The sequence below is a fragment of the Cinclus cinclus genome, chromosome 6 (assembly GCF_963662255.1).
Source record: "Cinclus cinclus chromosome 6, bCinCin1.1, whole genome shotgun sequence".
Lineage (NCBI taxonomy): Eukaryota > Metazoa > Chordata > Aves > Passeriformes > Cinclidae > Cinclus > Cinclus cinclus.
The window spans coordinates 22,102,749-22,114,917 of NC_085051.1; the positions used below are offsets into that span (position 1 = coordinate 22,102,749).

General features: G+C 40.7%; 1 protein-coding gene across 1 annotated transcript in view; it reads left to right on the forward strand.

The window, feature by feature from the left end:
* HSD17B12 (hydroxysteroid 17-beta dehydrogenase 12) overlaps positions 1-12,169 on the forward strand; it is an 80,974-nt gene that overhangs the window by 42,609 nt on the left and 26,196 nt on the right. The window contains 2 exon segments of the mRNA XM_062494562.1: positions 7,131-7,241; positions 11,915-11,979. Coding sequence (XP_062350546.1) covers positions 7,131-7,241; positions 11,915-11,979 — 176 coding nt within the window.

A 12,169-nucleotide genomic window follows, 5' to 3' on the forward strand; every position in this document is an offset into this window, starting at 1 on the left:
TTTAGGAGGTTAAGTTCCATTACATCAAGTCTATTTTATCTGTCAAAGCTGTAAAAATCCCTGATAGACTTCTCTGCTGAGGAAATGGTAATAATCACTTCTGTGTTTTTTCAGGAGTATGTTGTAGTGAGGAAAAAAAATGCTAGTTAGTGGTTCTTCATAGAGAAAGGAAACTCAGTTGATTTGTTCTGCATAGCAAATTATTTTTAAAAAAATCCTTGAATATGAGAAATAAACCATTTTCAAAATTGTGTAGCTACTGGATAAAAGTATGCTTGCTGTAACTCCTTTGGCATGTGCCACACTTACAGTGCTGAGCTGAGTACTCTATTTATTTGAGCAGTAGATGTGGACTAATTAACAAGGTATTTTTCTCTATACAAGTAATACTTTGGAGAACCTTGAAAACTTGCACTTTTACGTGCCTGACTTTGCCATACAGCAAACATTTTACTGTGGATGCTGAATTGGAGGTATAAAAGATAATGCCGAATTAGCCTAGAAACTTGTTTCCAGTGTTAAATTTGCTTTAATTCAAGTAGAGTGATTAACTTAGATGTCTTGAAATTTACTTGAGAGTAAGGGTGCAATTTTTTTTTTGTTAATCCATGGCATGACGCCTTTCAGTTTCTATAAGTGATCCTAAATTCTTCTTCTTTCTGAAATTCATTCTGTTGAGCCTTAATCTGAAAACAATGTGGTGTTTTTTTGTTTGTTTGTTTGTTAATAATTGCTGTTCTAATAAGTATATGGCTGAAGAATTTGGACCTCATTTTGCAAAAAGCAATGCAAAATTAATGTATACACATATCAAGCATACAAATTGTCACAGATGGTAATAATGACATTAAGGAAATGGAAATGTTACAGGAAGTATGGGAAATAGTCCATATGCCCTTCCTTAAATGATTAAGTAAATTAAAAATAGTTCTCTTTATGCTAACTGAAAACAAATGCATCAATGAATATACAAAAATATCTTGGGAGGGGTTGTTGAAAATAGTGCTGGGGAAACAGGAGAGAGGGAAGAGGAGTTTGAGATGCTGCCTGCTAACACAATAGCAACCTTCCCACACTTCACATTGTGTTTCCTCCTGGAACAGCTTGGGGACTGTGTCCTAACCCACTCCTTGTGCAGCTTCAGCCAGAGTGGCTATTTTGGGGTTGCGGAGAGCAGAGCTGTTCTGGGAATCACGACTCCTGGCAGCACGAGGGCGGCCGCACGTGCGGTGCCTGGGAGCCTCCCGTGCCTGGGGTGCGTGGGTGTGCGTGGGGAGCTGCCTGCAGCCAAACACTGCTGTGACTGCAGCGTGCAGCCCCCCTGGCTGCCAGCCTCTGCAGCTGCTAGTCACAGGCTGCTTGATTCTGTGTTTTTAGTTAGCTTGGTAATTAGAACAAGCTTGATTTAGAAAAGATTATGATGCTGAGCGTAATATTTGGGTGAATGGCCGTATTGATTGATCCTGTGTTGCTCAGAATGTGTTTCTGACTTGGTTGGCGTGTCTTAGAAATTGTAATGTATTTTGATGTAGTGGAAGTCAGAGGAGAGCAAATGGAGGCAACTATTAATAAAGTGTGTTTTCCCTCTGTTTTCTAGTACTGTGTAAAACTTGCACACCCTGATGGCTCAGTGGTTTTGGGACTTGGACTTGGAGAGCTGAGGCCATCTGTGAAAGCTGAGAAATGAGGAACTGATTTTTATATGACTGTGTATATGGAAAATTAAAGTTAACGAAAGATTTTAATTAAAGTCTGTCATTTTTTACCTGCTCTACAGTTCTATGTGATGGAATTTTTTAAAATATCCACTCTTTCTAAGGAAGCTGTTTCTATGAGATTACATGAGCGACTATTGCAGTATGTAAGGAATTTCCTGGAAATCCTGTGTGTGGTACTTGGATAAAAGGAATTGGAACCTATTCCTAGGTGCTCGATCAAGTGTTGATATGCACATGCTTTAAAAAGCTAATGGAAACAAAGCAAGCACAGTTAAATTGTAGGCAGGCATCTTAAGCTACACAGGGACAGCATAGCCTTCCTTTGCAACAGGTGCAACAGAGCTCCCTTTTAGCAATTTCTTAGGTTATCAGCATTTGGCTTCAGAATTTAACACCTTTCAAAATGTTCAGGAATAAACCTAGCTGTAGTTGTACTCAGCTGATCTTAACATGTTTCTGCATGGTGAATATATCACTGTGTAATAATAGTCTGCTATCACTAGTGTGGAAGTACTTGGTACTTCTGGAAAACAGATTCCATCCATCCATGACACTAAGTTACTTCTGTGAACTCTGAAAGTCCCCAAATGAATGGTTCTTCCTGAAAACCAACCACTGTATAGAGCTCTCAGCAGCCACTCTATAGTCTTAAATTCTTCATCTCTGTCCTGCATAGACAGAGTATTAAAAAGCAGGTTTTCATGGTTTGCTCTCATCTCTCAGCTTCTTACCCTATATGGAAAGGTTATGAACTCTGTTTCTGAAGACTGAGTGCTGGATTAGAGTTTTACCACAGCAGTGATACTGGAAAGATGGCATCTTTATTTATGGATATAGTTGATTCTCCTTACCTAAACAAATTTATCCTCTCCTGTATGATGAAAAATGGAGAGCTATTTTATTACTACTTAGAATCTCTGACCTTTCTGAACGTTTCTGCAAGCAGTTGCATCATACTGTATCACTGTTATGGTAATATTTATATGTGGCTTTGAATGTAAAGTGGCAAGATGTTTTGGTTCTAGCAAGAGTTTTTAATGTCCTTTCCCTGATCTTGAAAGAACCATCCCCATTGCCTTCTTACATTGTGAGCCTTGTGTCCTGAACCTCTCTGTTGCAAAGTTGACTGGATTTGCCTCAATGTTCTTGGTGCAAATTCAGGCTGCTACAGCAAACTGCTTTGAAACATGTGGTTCGAGAATTACTGTTATTTTATTAGGGATAAAGATCTTGTAGTATCCCTGTGTCCCAGCAAGACTTTGTATGACAGACACATTGACATTGCTTCTCTCAGGTGAGCTGAGCTGCTTCTCCTGGCCACCAAACTGGTGTCTTTGCTGTTGCATTGAAGTAAACAGGCCTCCTCCTCTTGGGGAACCTTCTTTCAAGCCCAGTTTATCTGTGACTGAAAACTTCCTTAGCATTTTCTTAGCCTGTCAACCAAGATTTCAGTTTAGAGGGGCTGCTGATTTGAATTATATGCAAGCTAAAAAAAAATTAAAAACAAATTAAAAAAAATTGAAAATGCTTGCCCCCTAAACATTTTGCAGTTCTTTATTATTTTTTAAGGTATAGCTCACTGTAGTTTGTAGATTTCTGCTTTATTTTTTTAAAATTACAGTGTGATCCTTTTATTCCTCGTGTTCTAGGTAATGTGGTGCTGTTTTGCAAGTGAATCTTTTTAGTAGGCAAGGTGTGCCCTACTTTGCCTGATAGTTAAGATTAGCATTTTCCTTGCATAGCAAGACTGGATAAATTTCCTGTAAGGCAGACATATCTGGTCTTCGGAATTAATTAAGCTTTTGCTGCACCTACTGGTGTTTTAACTGATGATCTTAGATGAGAAATCAGGCGAGTGTTGTCCTGTTGGCTGTTCCTCAGGATGGTTGGTTTTTTTATGCTTATTTTGAATAACTAACACCTTAGCCAAGGTTTCAGACACTATCTGGAGTCCTCTTCTGAGGATACTGAAGACATAAGCCCTTGGAGGACACGCTATGTGAAAGTGTTTGTACTTCTGATGGTGTGAAGAATGTAGTTAAATAGTGTATTTGTTTCCAGATTTTTCTCATCCTGTATTGTGCAGAAATGCACAATAGGAACATGCCTCGGGAAGTCAGTAGTTCTTTTACCACTGCAAATCCTTTCTTAGGAAAAGTAGGGACCTTTTTTTCAGGTATCTTATACTCCCCTTTCAGCATGTATCTCATCTGCTGCTTTTGTTTGCATGACCACTGCATTGGACTGGGCTGTGCCTCTGCCTCTGGAGTCTGTGTTCGTGGGTTGCCCTCTGGATCTTGGGAAGAATACATCCCAATATCCTCTGCAAAAGTTCACTTCATCTTTTTGTCTTGCACAGTGTTTATACCAGCCTGCCTTATCACTGTTGGGACTGCTGGTTCATTCAGCCTTTCCCCAGCTGTGAAAATTTGTTCATGGTCAACAACCTACTTCTCAAATGATGCTGTGGATGCAGAAGATCATGCCTGCTTTTATTGGTTTACCAGGATACTGTTGAGCACAGGTGGTATCTTGCTAAGTTATCAGACTTCTTAACTAAGGTGATACAGACCCTGTAAATGAACTGGGCATGTGAATGTTTAGGTTAAAACTTATTTCTAGGGTCAACACTGATCTCACCTGAGTTTTTTAGTAAATGAGATGATTAGGACACTTGTGTGTCAGAATTGAGAATTGTGAAGGAGATCTGCTGAATTTCCTTTCCCATCCTATGGACAGGTGATGACTGCTGGACAACTATTGACAACATGGTGTTGTAATATTTAGTCTCCTGCTAAGGTGCATTTGAAATACCAGTTCCAAAGACAAAACATCAGATCCATTTTTCAAAATATCATCAGGAATGTTGGACATGCTGGCGGGTAATAGCTCTTTCAGATCCTCTAGGTGTGACTGCAAACACTGGCTTATGCCCTCCTTTCACTCCCCATGGCTCTCAAGTACCTCCTGGTCCTCAAGCTGAAAGCTCCATTAAGGAGTTTCAGATTTTCTCCTGGACAACAGTAGCCCAGACACTCCTAGATCCCCTGGATAAGGACATTAGCCTATTTGCTTCTTTCTCTATTACTCTACATCTCAGTGTCTTTTTGGCAGGTAAAATAGCAATGTGCTCTTACTCTCTTCTAGCCCATCTGTTTGAGAACATCTTAATCCTTAAGATCAAGGAAATTCCCTTTTCCATTTTTTCATGCAGAGCATACCTGCTTTCCTCTGCACCTTGTGCTCTGACTACTAGACCAAGTTTACACAGGTCTACTTAATGCTGTTTGCGCTGTCATTTGTTTTTTCAGGTGTATCTCATAGTCTATTCTGGAAGGTTGGGGATCATCCCACCTATTGCAGATTCTGGGACAGAGCACAGGGAATGCAAAAGTTACAGGATACCTGAAAGCTGTTGTGAAGTAGGGAGTGAGGGTTTGGTCAGCTGGTGGTATTGGCTGGGGCAAGACAGCCCTTCTTGTCCGTGTGAGCAACTGCTCAAAGACCTTGTCCTCTGGCTGTACGCAGTGGGCAGCCTTCTACTTTTCACATGTTTTTATACGTTGTGCTGTGCACCTTCTGCCCACAAAGAGTGTTGCAGGTTTTTATAGGTGTATTGCTTAACTACTGTAAGTGTAATGGCTCTTTGCTAGTTTTCTAAAGGCTCAAAGAAGGGTCTTATATGAAAAGTAGTATGAACACTTTTTATTTTTGTTTTCTATTGATGCTATTATGCACAGTAATATGTATATAATGTATCGTATTATTTCTATTTATAGTATTCAGATTTGTCTGTGTCCCCTTAGTATCTCGGTAGTGATTTCAGAAAGCTTTGAAGAGCAACTGGTAACAATCCTAATAAAGAGTGTTTAGTATAAAAAGGACAGTACCAATTGAACAAGTTTGTGAGAATGGTGTTTGGGTCCTTTAAATAACTTGCATTTCACAAACCATCTGAGTGACAGTGAAGACACCTGCAGATCTCACAAAATAGTTAAAAATGAACACGTGTGTGAAGCGTGTGACTTGGGCTTTGCCCATCCAGTCCATTTGCCCGTCTGAGATGAGCCTCTAACGTTGCCCTTAATTCTGTGTCTTGTAAAAAACCAAATGTGTGTGCTAAACATTAGAACAGCTGTGTTCAAAAATAGACCATTTCTGTGCCCCCCCTCCAGTGTTGAACTTGATTTTCTTCTGACGCGATCACAAGACTGCTGCTGCAGTAGGGGCTTAATGCTATTTACGTCGTCATTTGACATAGCAACATCTCTCAGGGGATTTTTAAACAATGCAGCTGTTCAGGGGAGATGAAGAGGTTGAGGATGGGAAAAAGAGCAGAAATAATTTCATCTGCCATTAGGGAGATTGGGGGGGGAGGGGAGGCAGCCAGCAAACCCGTGAGTTCAGTAGATTCATGATTCTGCATGAATGGATGGCAGGATCATGGGAGTCTCAGCTTTCCCTTGAATGGGAAGGAGCATCATGGGAATCTGGCTGCTTCTAATCTTTTTTGTGAATGATTCTTTTCCCTTTAACATGGCACTGGTTTTTATGAATGGCTCTGGGGGCAAAGTGCTGCAAAATCCTTCTTGAGCTGTATACAGGTCCCTTAAGAAATGCTAGGGTGGGAGTCGAGTGCAGTGGAACAGAGATGCTGCTATGTTAAGCTACTATTCTGCTCTTTTGAAGTCTGAGGGGACATTGTACTGCTTTTGATTCAATATAATTTAGCTTGATGAAAGCAGAGTTGCTTTTTGTATGAAGTATTTTTACTACTTGCCTTCTTCTCTTTCAAAATGTAGTTGCCTACATTTATTTTTCCTGTTCTAGTAAGGTTGAAGATGACAGCACATCAGAAGGGCTTTGGAATGATCAAATTTGAAGTTCCGCTCTTCTTGTTCACCCACACGTTCCCTTTTTGGTACATGTTCAAAAAACTAAAGATTCAAAAGATTTATGGGACCAGAAGTAAGAATGGAAATGGAGGGCAATAAAGAATTTTTTTACTTTGTCTGAAGCAACTCATTTGCCTTTAGCTTATGTTGAAAAAAACTGTTCTTGTCAATCTGTACATGAACACTGGTGTGTGCATGTGCTTTCAGATTTCTCCATTTTTTTCTGTTTTATTCAAAGGTATACAATTTGCTATCTTGCCACCTTTCTTGTCCCTTACAAACAAAATGTGCTGAATCATTTGAGAGTTTATGTTTTCAACAAAAGTAGTTTAATGTGCTACTTCTGTGCAGGTAATGTTAAAATTCAAGGATTCCCATTGCAGAGGTGAAAATGTTCACATGTAACACTAGCTGCTTAAAATGTTTTGTAAAACCTAATAGCTGATACAGTCTTAATATCTAAATGGTAAACTATTTTAAACTTTCCAAAACTGTTTTGTTTTTTTTTTTTTTCTAGGGGAGAAATACAAAGTGGAAACAAAAGTCATTGTGGCAGACTTTGGAGAGAGAAAAGATATTTACAGTGGAATCAAAGCAGGATTGGAAGGCCTGGAGATTGGTGTTTTAGGTTTGTATCTGATCTTTCTAAATCTTTCATTGTGGTATTTTGGTCTTGACATGCCTACTAACTTCTTCCTGTATTGAAGTTTATTGAAAATAATTCACAAAAGCTATTCTTTGTCTGACTAAGGCTATGTTGCTGCCTGCTTGGGGTGTTTTCTAGCTTGCTGTTGATACACTACATGAGACGGTCCTTGCATGTGTGCCTACTTTCTAGGAATTTGTGATGTTTATTGAATGTGTTCAGTGTGTTATTCTGTGATTGTTAGAGGCCTTTGACTGCAGCTTGTGATGCACGCACTGTGATGTGAAAACTTGGGATTGTTGAGCCTGGAGAAGGCCTCTCTCTGGGGAGACCTTGTTGTGGCTTCTCAGTACTTAAAGGAGGCATGTAATAAAGATAGGGACACTTTAAAGTGTAAGAAAGATGGGGCCTGTGTAATAGGACTGTTGCAAGGAGCAATGGCTTTGAGCTAAAAGAGTGTAGATTTAGATTAGGTATGAAGAAGAAAAGGTACTGAAACTTTGGAGCAGGTTGACCAGAGAGGTGGAGTATGCCCCAACTCTGGTAACGCTCAAGGCAAGGTTGGATGGGGCTCTGACCAACCCAACCTGGCTGAAGAGGTCACTAGGATTGAACTAAATGACTTTTAATGTCCCTTTCAACCCAAACCATTCTATGATTCTATGACCTAATGCCGTCTTAGATCCTAAGCAAGCTTCACATACTTAGCTTAGGAGATACTCAGTTTAGAAGTAGAGCCCTGTGGGAGAACTGTGAACTTTTAATTACAGAGCTGTTAAAATTCAGTCATTATAATAGAACATAAAGTAACTGTTTCCTGCTTCAAAAGGCTTAAGCCTTTTCTGTCCATGTTGGTAATCTGTGTTTCTTTTGCTGATAGGAGCACAATATGCCTGAGTGTGGTTTGCTACATCACAGAAGTGTAGGTGGTGTGGGAGTCCTTGAAAAGATGAGGTGATCCCTCCAGTTACTTTGTCAAATGTAGAACTGAGGTGATGTCGTATAGGTGTTTTATCCCAAGCTAAGAAAGGTTTCAGCACGATAGCAGTTTACCCGAATCTTTTTTGAACAGTGGGATAAAGGCAATTGCTTGTTGGTGTTCTGTGGTTTTTTTCTGGCTTTTTTTTTTTGGTTCCCACCCCTTGGAAACATATGTCTGTGTATTGACTATGGTTAGTCACTATAGAGATGAGAACTTGGGATGGTGAAACACATGAAAAAAAATCATGTGGCTCAGACTTCTACTAGTACTGGTCATCTGATCAAGCACTCCTCACTACAAAACCCATTTTACTAACCTGAAGTGCAGCAATTAGAGCTGCAACTGTGGGGTATTTTAGGCGTATTGCGAAGCAAATTTGTTATATACATGATAAGATACTGTATGAAGTTTGTTGCTAATAGATTGATCTTGTTGCACAATGTTTGAAAATAATGCTCAAGAAAATAGTGTATATAAAAATGCAGTTAAAAATAACATTAAAGGAGAAACCCCAGAATGCTCCCTACTGCTTTTAACAGAATTGAGTACATACAACTCATGGCATCTAGGAATTAATTGCTAAAAACATTCAAAGCCATTTGAGTAACTTCAACTGCCAAGGATGTGTTTTGTATAAAGAGTAGCTGTGACACAACTGTGAATGTCTTGTTTCTGAAGGATATAAGTTCCAAAGAAACTTTGAAGAGTGAAATTAATGTGCATCCTAATCTGTCCTGTCAAAATCCAGTCAGGGAGTGTAAGGCTTGCAAGCTGCCTGTCACATAGCAATTGCTGCAGAATGGTAGATCATTTAAATGTCTCAAAACACCATCAAACCTTTTATTGTGCAAGGTACATATCCACACTGGAAGGGATTTATTATTTCTTAGGCTGTAATTAGGTTATGGTGATTTACAAAATCATGAAAATCTGACATTTTATAGCCTTGCACAGACGGGGCACTAAAGCAGTGTGTGTATGTCAAATTTTGTGTAAGCTCATTACAGGAAAACAAAGCACATTCCTTAAACAGAGTCTGCTTCTTGCTTTTATCTGTATGAGCACCTTGGCTAAAAACATGGTAAAAATAACAACTAAATGTTCTGGAGTTATGTATTCTCCAGCTGAGTTCCTCAGCTTTTTTTTTTTTTCTTCCAGCCATCGTCAGTGCAGGTTTACAAAAACCTCTTTTCTAACTAATTACTAGCAGTTGTAGTAGATCTTGTGTTGAAGACCAACAGATTACATGATGCATAGGTATTCTTTCCCCCAGTTATAGCTGTATTAATAGAATCCATTTGTCAATGTATTTTTTCCACACAGATGATGGCTACTCCAGAAGGATAGTATTTAAATTTTTTTATGGTAATAATTCTCATGCTTTAGGGCCTTATATTTTAAATTCTGTAATATTTGTTGCAATCCAGCATGTAACTTTTGTTGAGCTGTGTTTTTCATATTTGTGTGAGGGGAAAACATGGATTTAAATGAGAACAGCCATAAGGATTGAGTTTTCAGGTTCCAGCATATTTTCTTCTTTCGGGTCTTATCTGGAATGGTTGGTATGAGAAGCATAGGTAGCACAGCACAGTTGCCAGTGATCAATGCTGATTATTTTTTAACCTTACACTTGGAGACATAGGAGTCTCCACACGTACTGCTCAAGAATGAGCTTCTAATTATGGAGTTGCACAGAGTCTAACTAAAGTACTTACAGATTGAAATCCTTGTAAACTTCTTATTTGGAAGCTTCTTCTCACCCACGTAGGAAGGCTAAAAGAGTTTGCATAATGTTTTGCTGTGTGTTCAAAACAGCGTCTGTCAGTGACTTCGAACATGTGCTAGCTACAGCAATATGTTAAACAAGCAGAGGTGGGAAAACTTCCTTTTGCCATTCTTAAATAGCTCTGATTCTGGAAAGGTGTTTGTGCTGGACAGTAGCTTACCCTGTTGCTGTCTATTTTTTTCTAGTTAAAACATGGTGGTACAACCCAAAACTTGATTTTTTAATGGTTACAACCTTGCAGCAGAGATGATTACAGAAAGTGGAAAGGTGCATATCTAGGACCCAGTCTGCAGTAAGGGGTGTGAATTCCGCGTGACTGTCTCTGTAGCATGAATCATATAAGCATTCTAAATTTGGAGAGAATTACCAAGGTTAGTCCCATAACCCTGCTACAAATCAGAGACAAAATCCTTTCCAGAGAGATGGAACCAAAAATAGCTTATTTTTGGATTAAAAGAAGAAAAAAATTTGGTTTGCTCTGGCAGTAGCAAGACTGGATCTTCTTCCTTTTAAAAACTTTTCACTCATTCTAAATATAGCGAATGTCGGCTGGGCATTTGCCAATCCCCTGTTCCCCTCAATTCCTCACCTCAATTTATGAAGGTTATTTGAAAGTTAAAAATTTGAAACACACAGCATGACTAATGAACTTCCATACATCCACTAAGATATCTGGACTAAAAGAGCTTGAGGGAATTCTGAATGAAGTTGGCGCACTTTGCCAGAATCTCTTTCTCCTGTTTCTTGTACATTCTGCATCCCTGTTGGTACTTAAATTATCTTTCAGGCTGGGTTTTAAAACGATAGCTTTTGGCACAGATGGAGGGGCTATTTTATTTTATTTTATTTTTTGAAAAAGGCATCAGTGCCTTTTGATGACGCTTCCTTGTCCCCGCACAGACTCCTGCCTGGAGGTGCACGGTGCTGCTGAGCATACATAGCACTTTGGGATTCTCTGGGTTGTAAGACGCTATATAAATGTAAAATGTTGCCACAGCAACCACATGTCACGCGATTCACTTGCATAAGATGAACAACAGATACTTAGGAAGCGGAGATCCCTTTGGGTTGCTGCTTTTTGTCTCCATATCGATGTGCTCTATGGAGTTCGAGGCTGCAGAGCAGCAGTTTTCCAAGAGAATTAGAAGTTTTCTCCTGTTGGGGCTGGGATTTAGAGAATGGGTATTGATCTCACGTCCTAGAATAAAACCCGCGCCAGTGTAAAGTATTGGGGGGGGGGAGGGAAGGAAATCTAGGCGGTTTAAGTAATTGGATGCAGGTGTGGGAGTGCCGGGGGAAGGGTTTCCCGCAGGGAATCTCCGTGCAGGGAGGCCGGGCGGCGGTGGCTCCGGCTGCCCCGCGGGGCGCGGCGGCGCTCGGGGCGGGGTGCGGGGCGCGCCCGCCCGGCCGCGCTGGGCTCTGCTGCCACCTGCCGGCCGCGCCGCGCCGCGCCCGCCGCTCCCTCCGCGGGGAGTGCGGCTTGGCGCTCACTGCGCTCGGGGTGTTTGTTCATTTATCGCGACAAACGGGGTGGAACGGCTTCACCTGCTGTCCCTCCGGGCAGCTGCTCTCTGCCTCGACTCCCCGCAGACCCCCCCCTGCTGGTGGCAGAGGCAGCGTCGTGACCCCCCCGCGCTGCGGGGCGTGGGGGCGAGGTGCTAGAATAGGGCAGCTTGTAAACAATGGGAGAATTAGCGCTTACACATGAAAATGGCTTGTCCGTGTGCTCCCGCATTCCACTGCGTGTGCGCAGGGATGCTTGCAGGGCAGGAAACTTGACCGAAGCGCTTACAATGTCTTAAATGCAACATTTTAAGCATTTCATTACTTGAAAATTGTCATTAATCAGAGGGTATCCAAGTAATCTGATTCATCCTTTTCTTTCAGTCAACAATGTGGGAATGTCCTATGCTTATCCTGAATATTTTCTTGATATTCCAGAGCTGGAGAAGGTAAGTGCGTTTGTGGTACCTTCTAGTGTTCTACTGTGGTTAGCAGATATTACAGAAGTATTCAGGTTTGGTTAAGGAACTCACATAATGAGGTTTTCTGACTAGAATTAAGTGTCCAAAAGCTTGAGGATTTCCATAAGCAGCATAACACGGTGCTGATTATGGCAGTCTTGCTTTTTGGTGGTGCTCT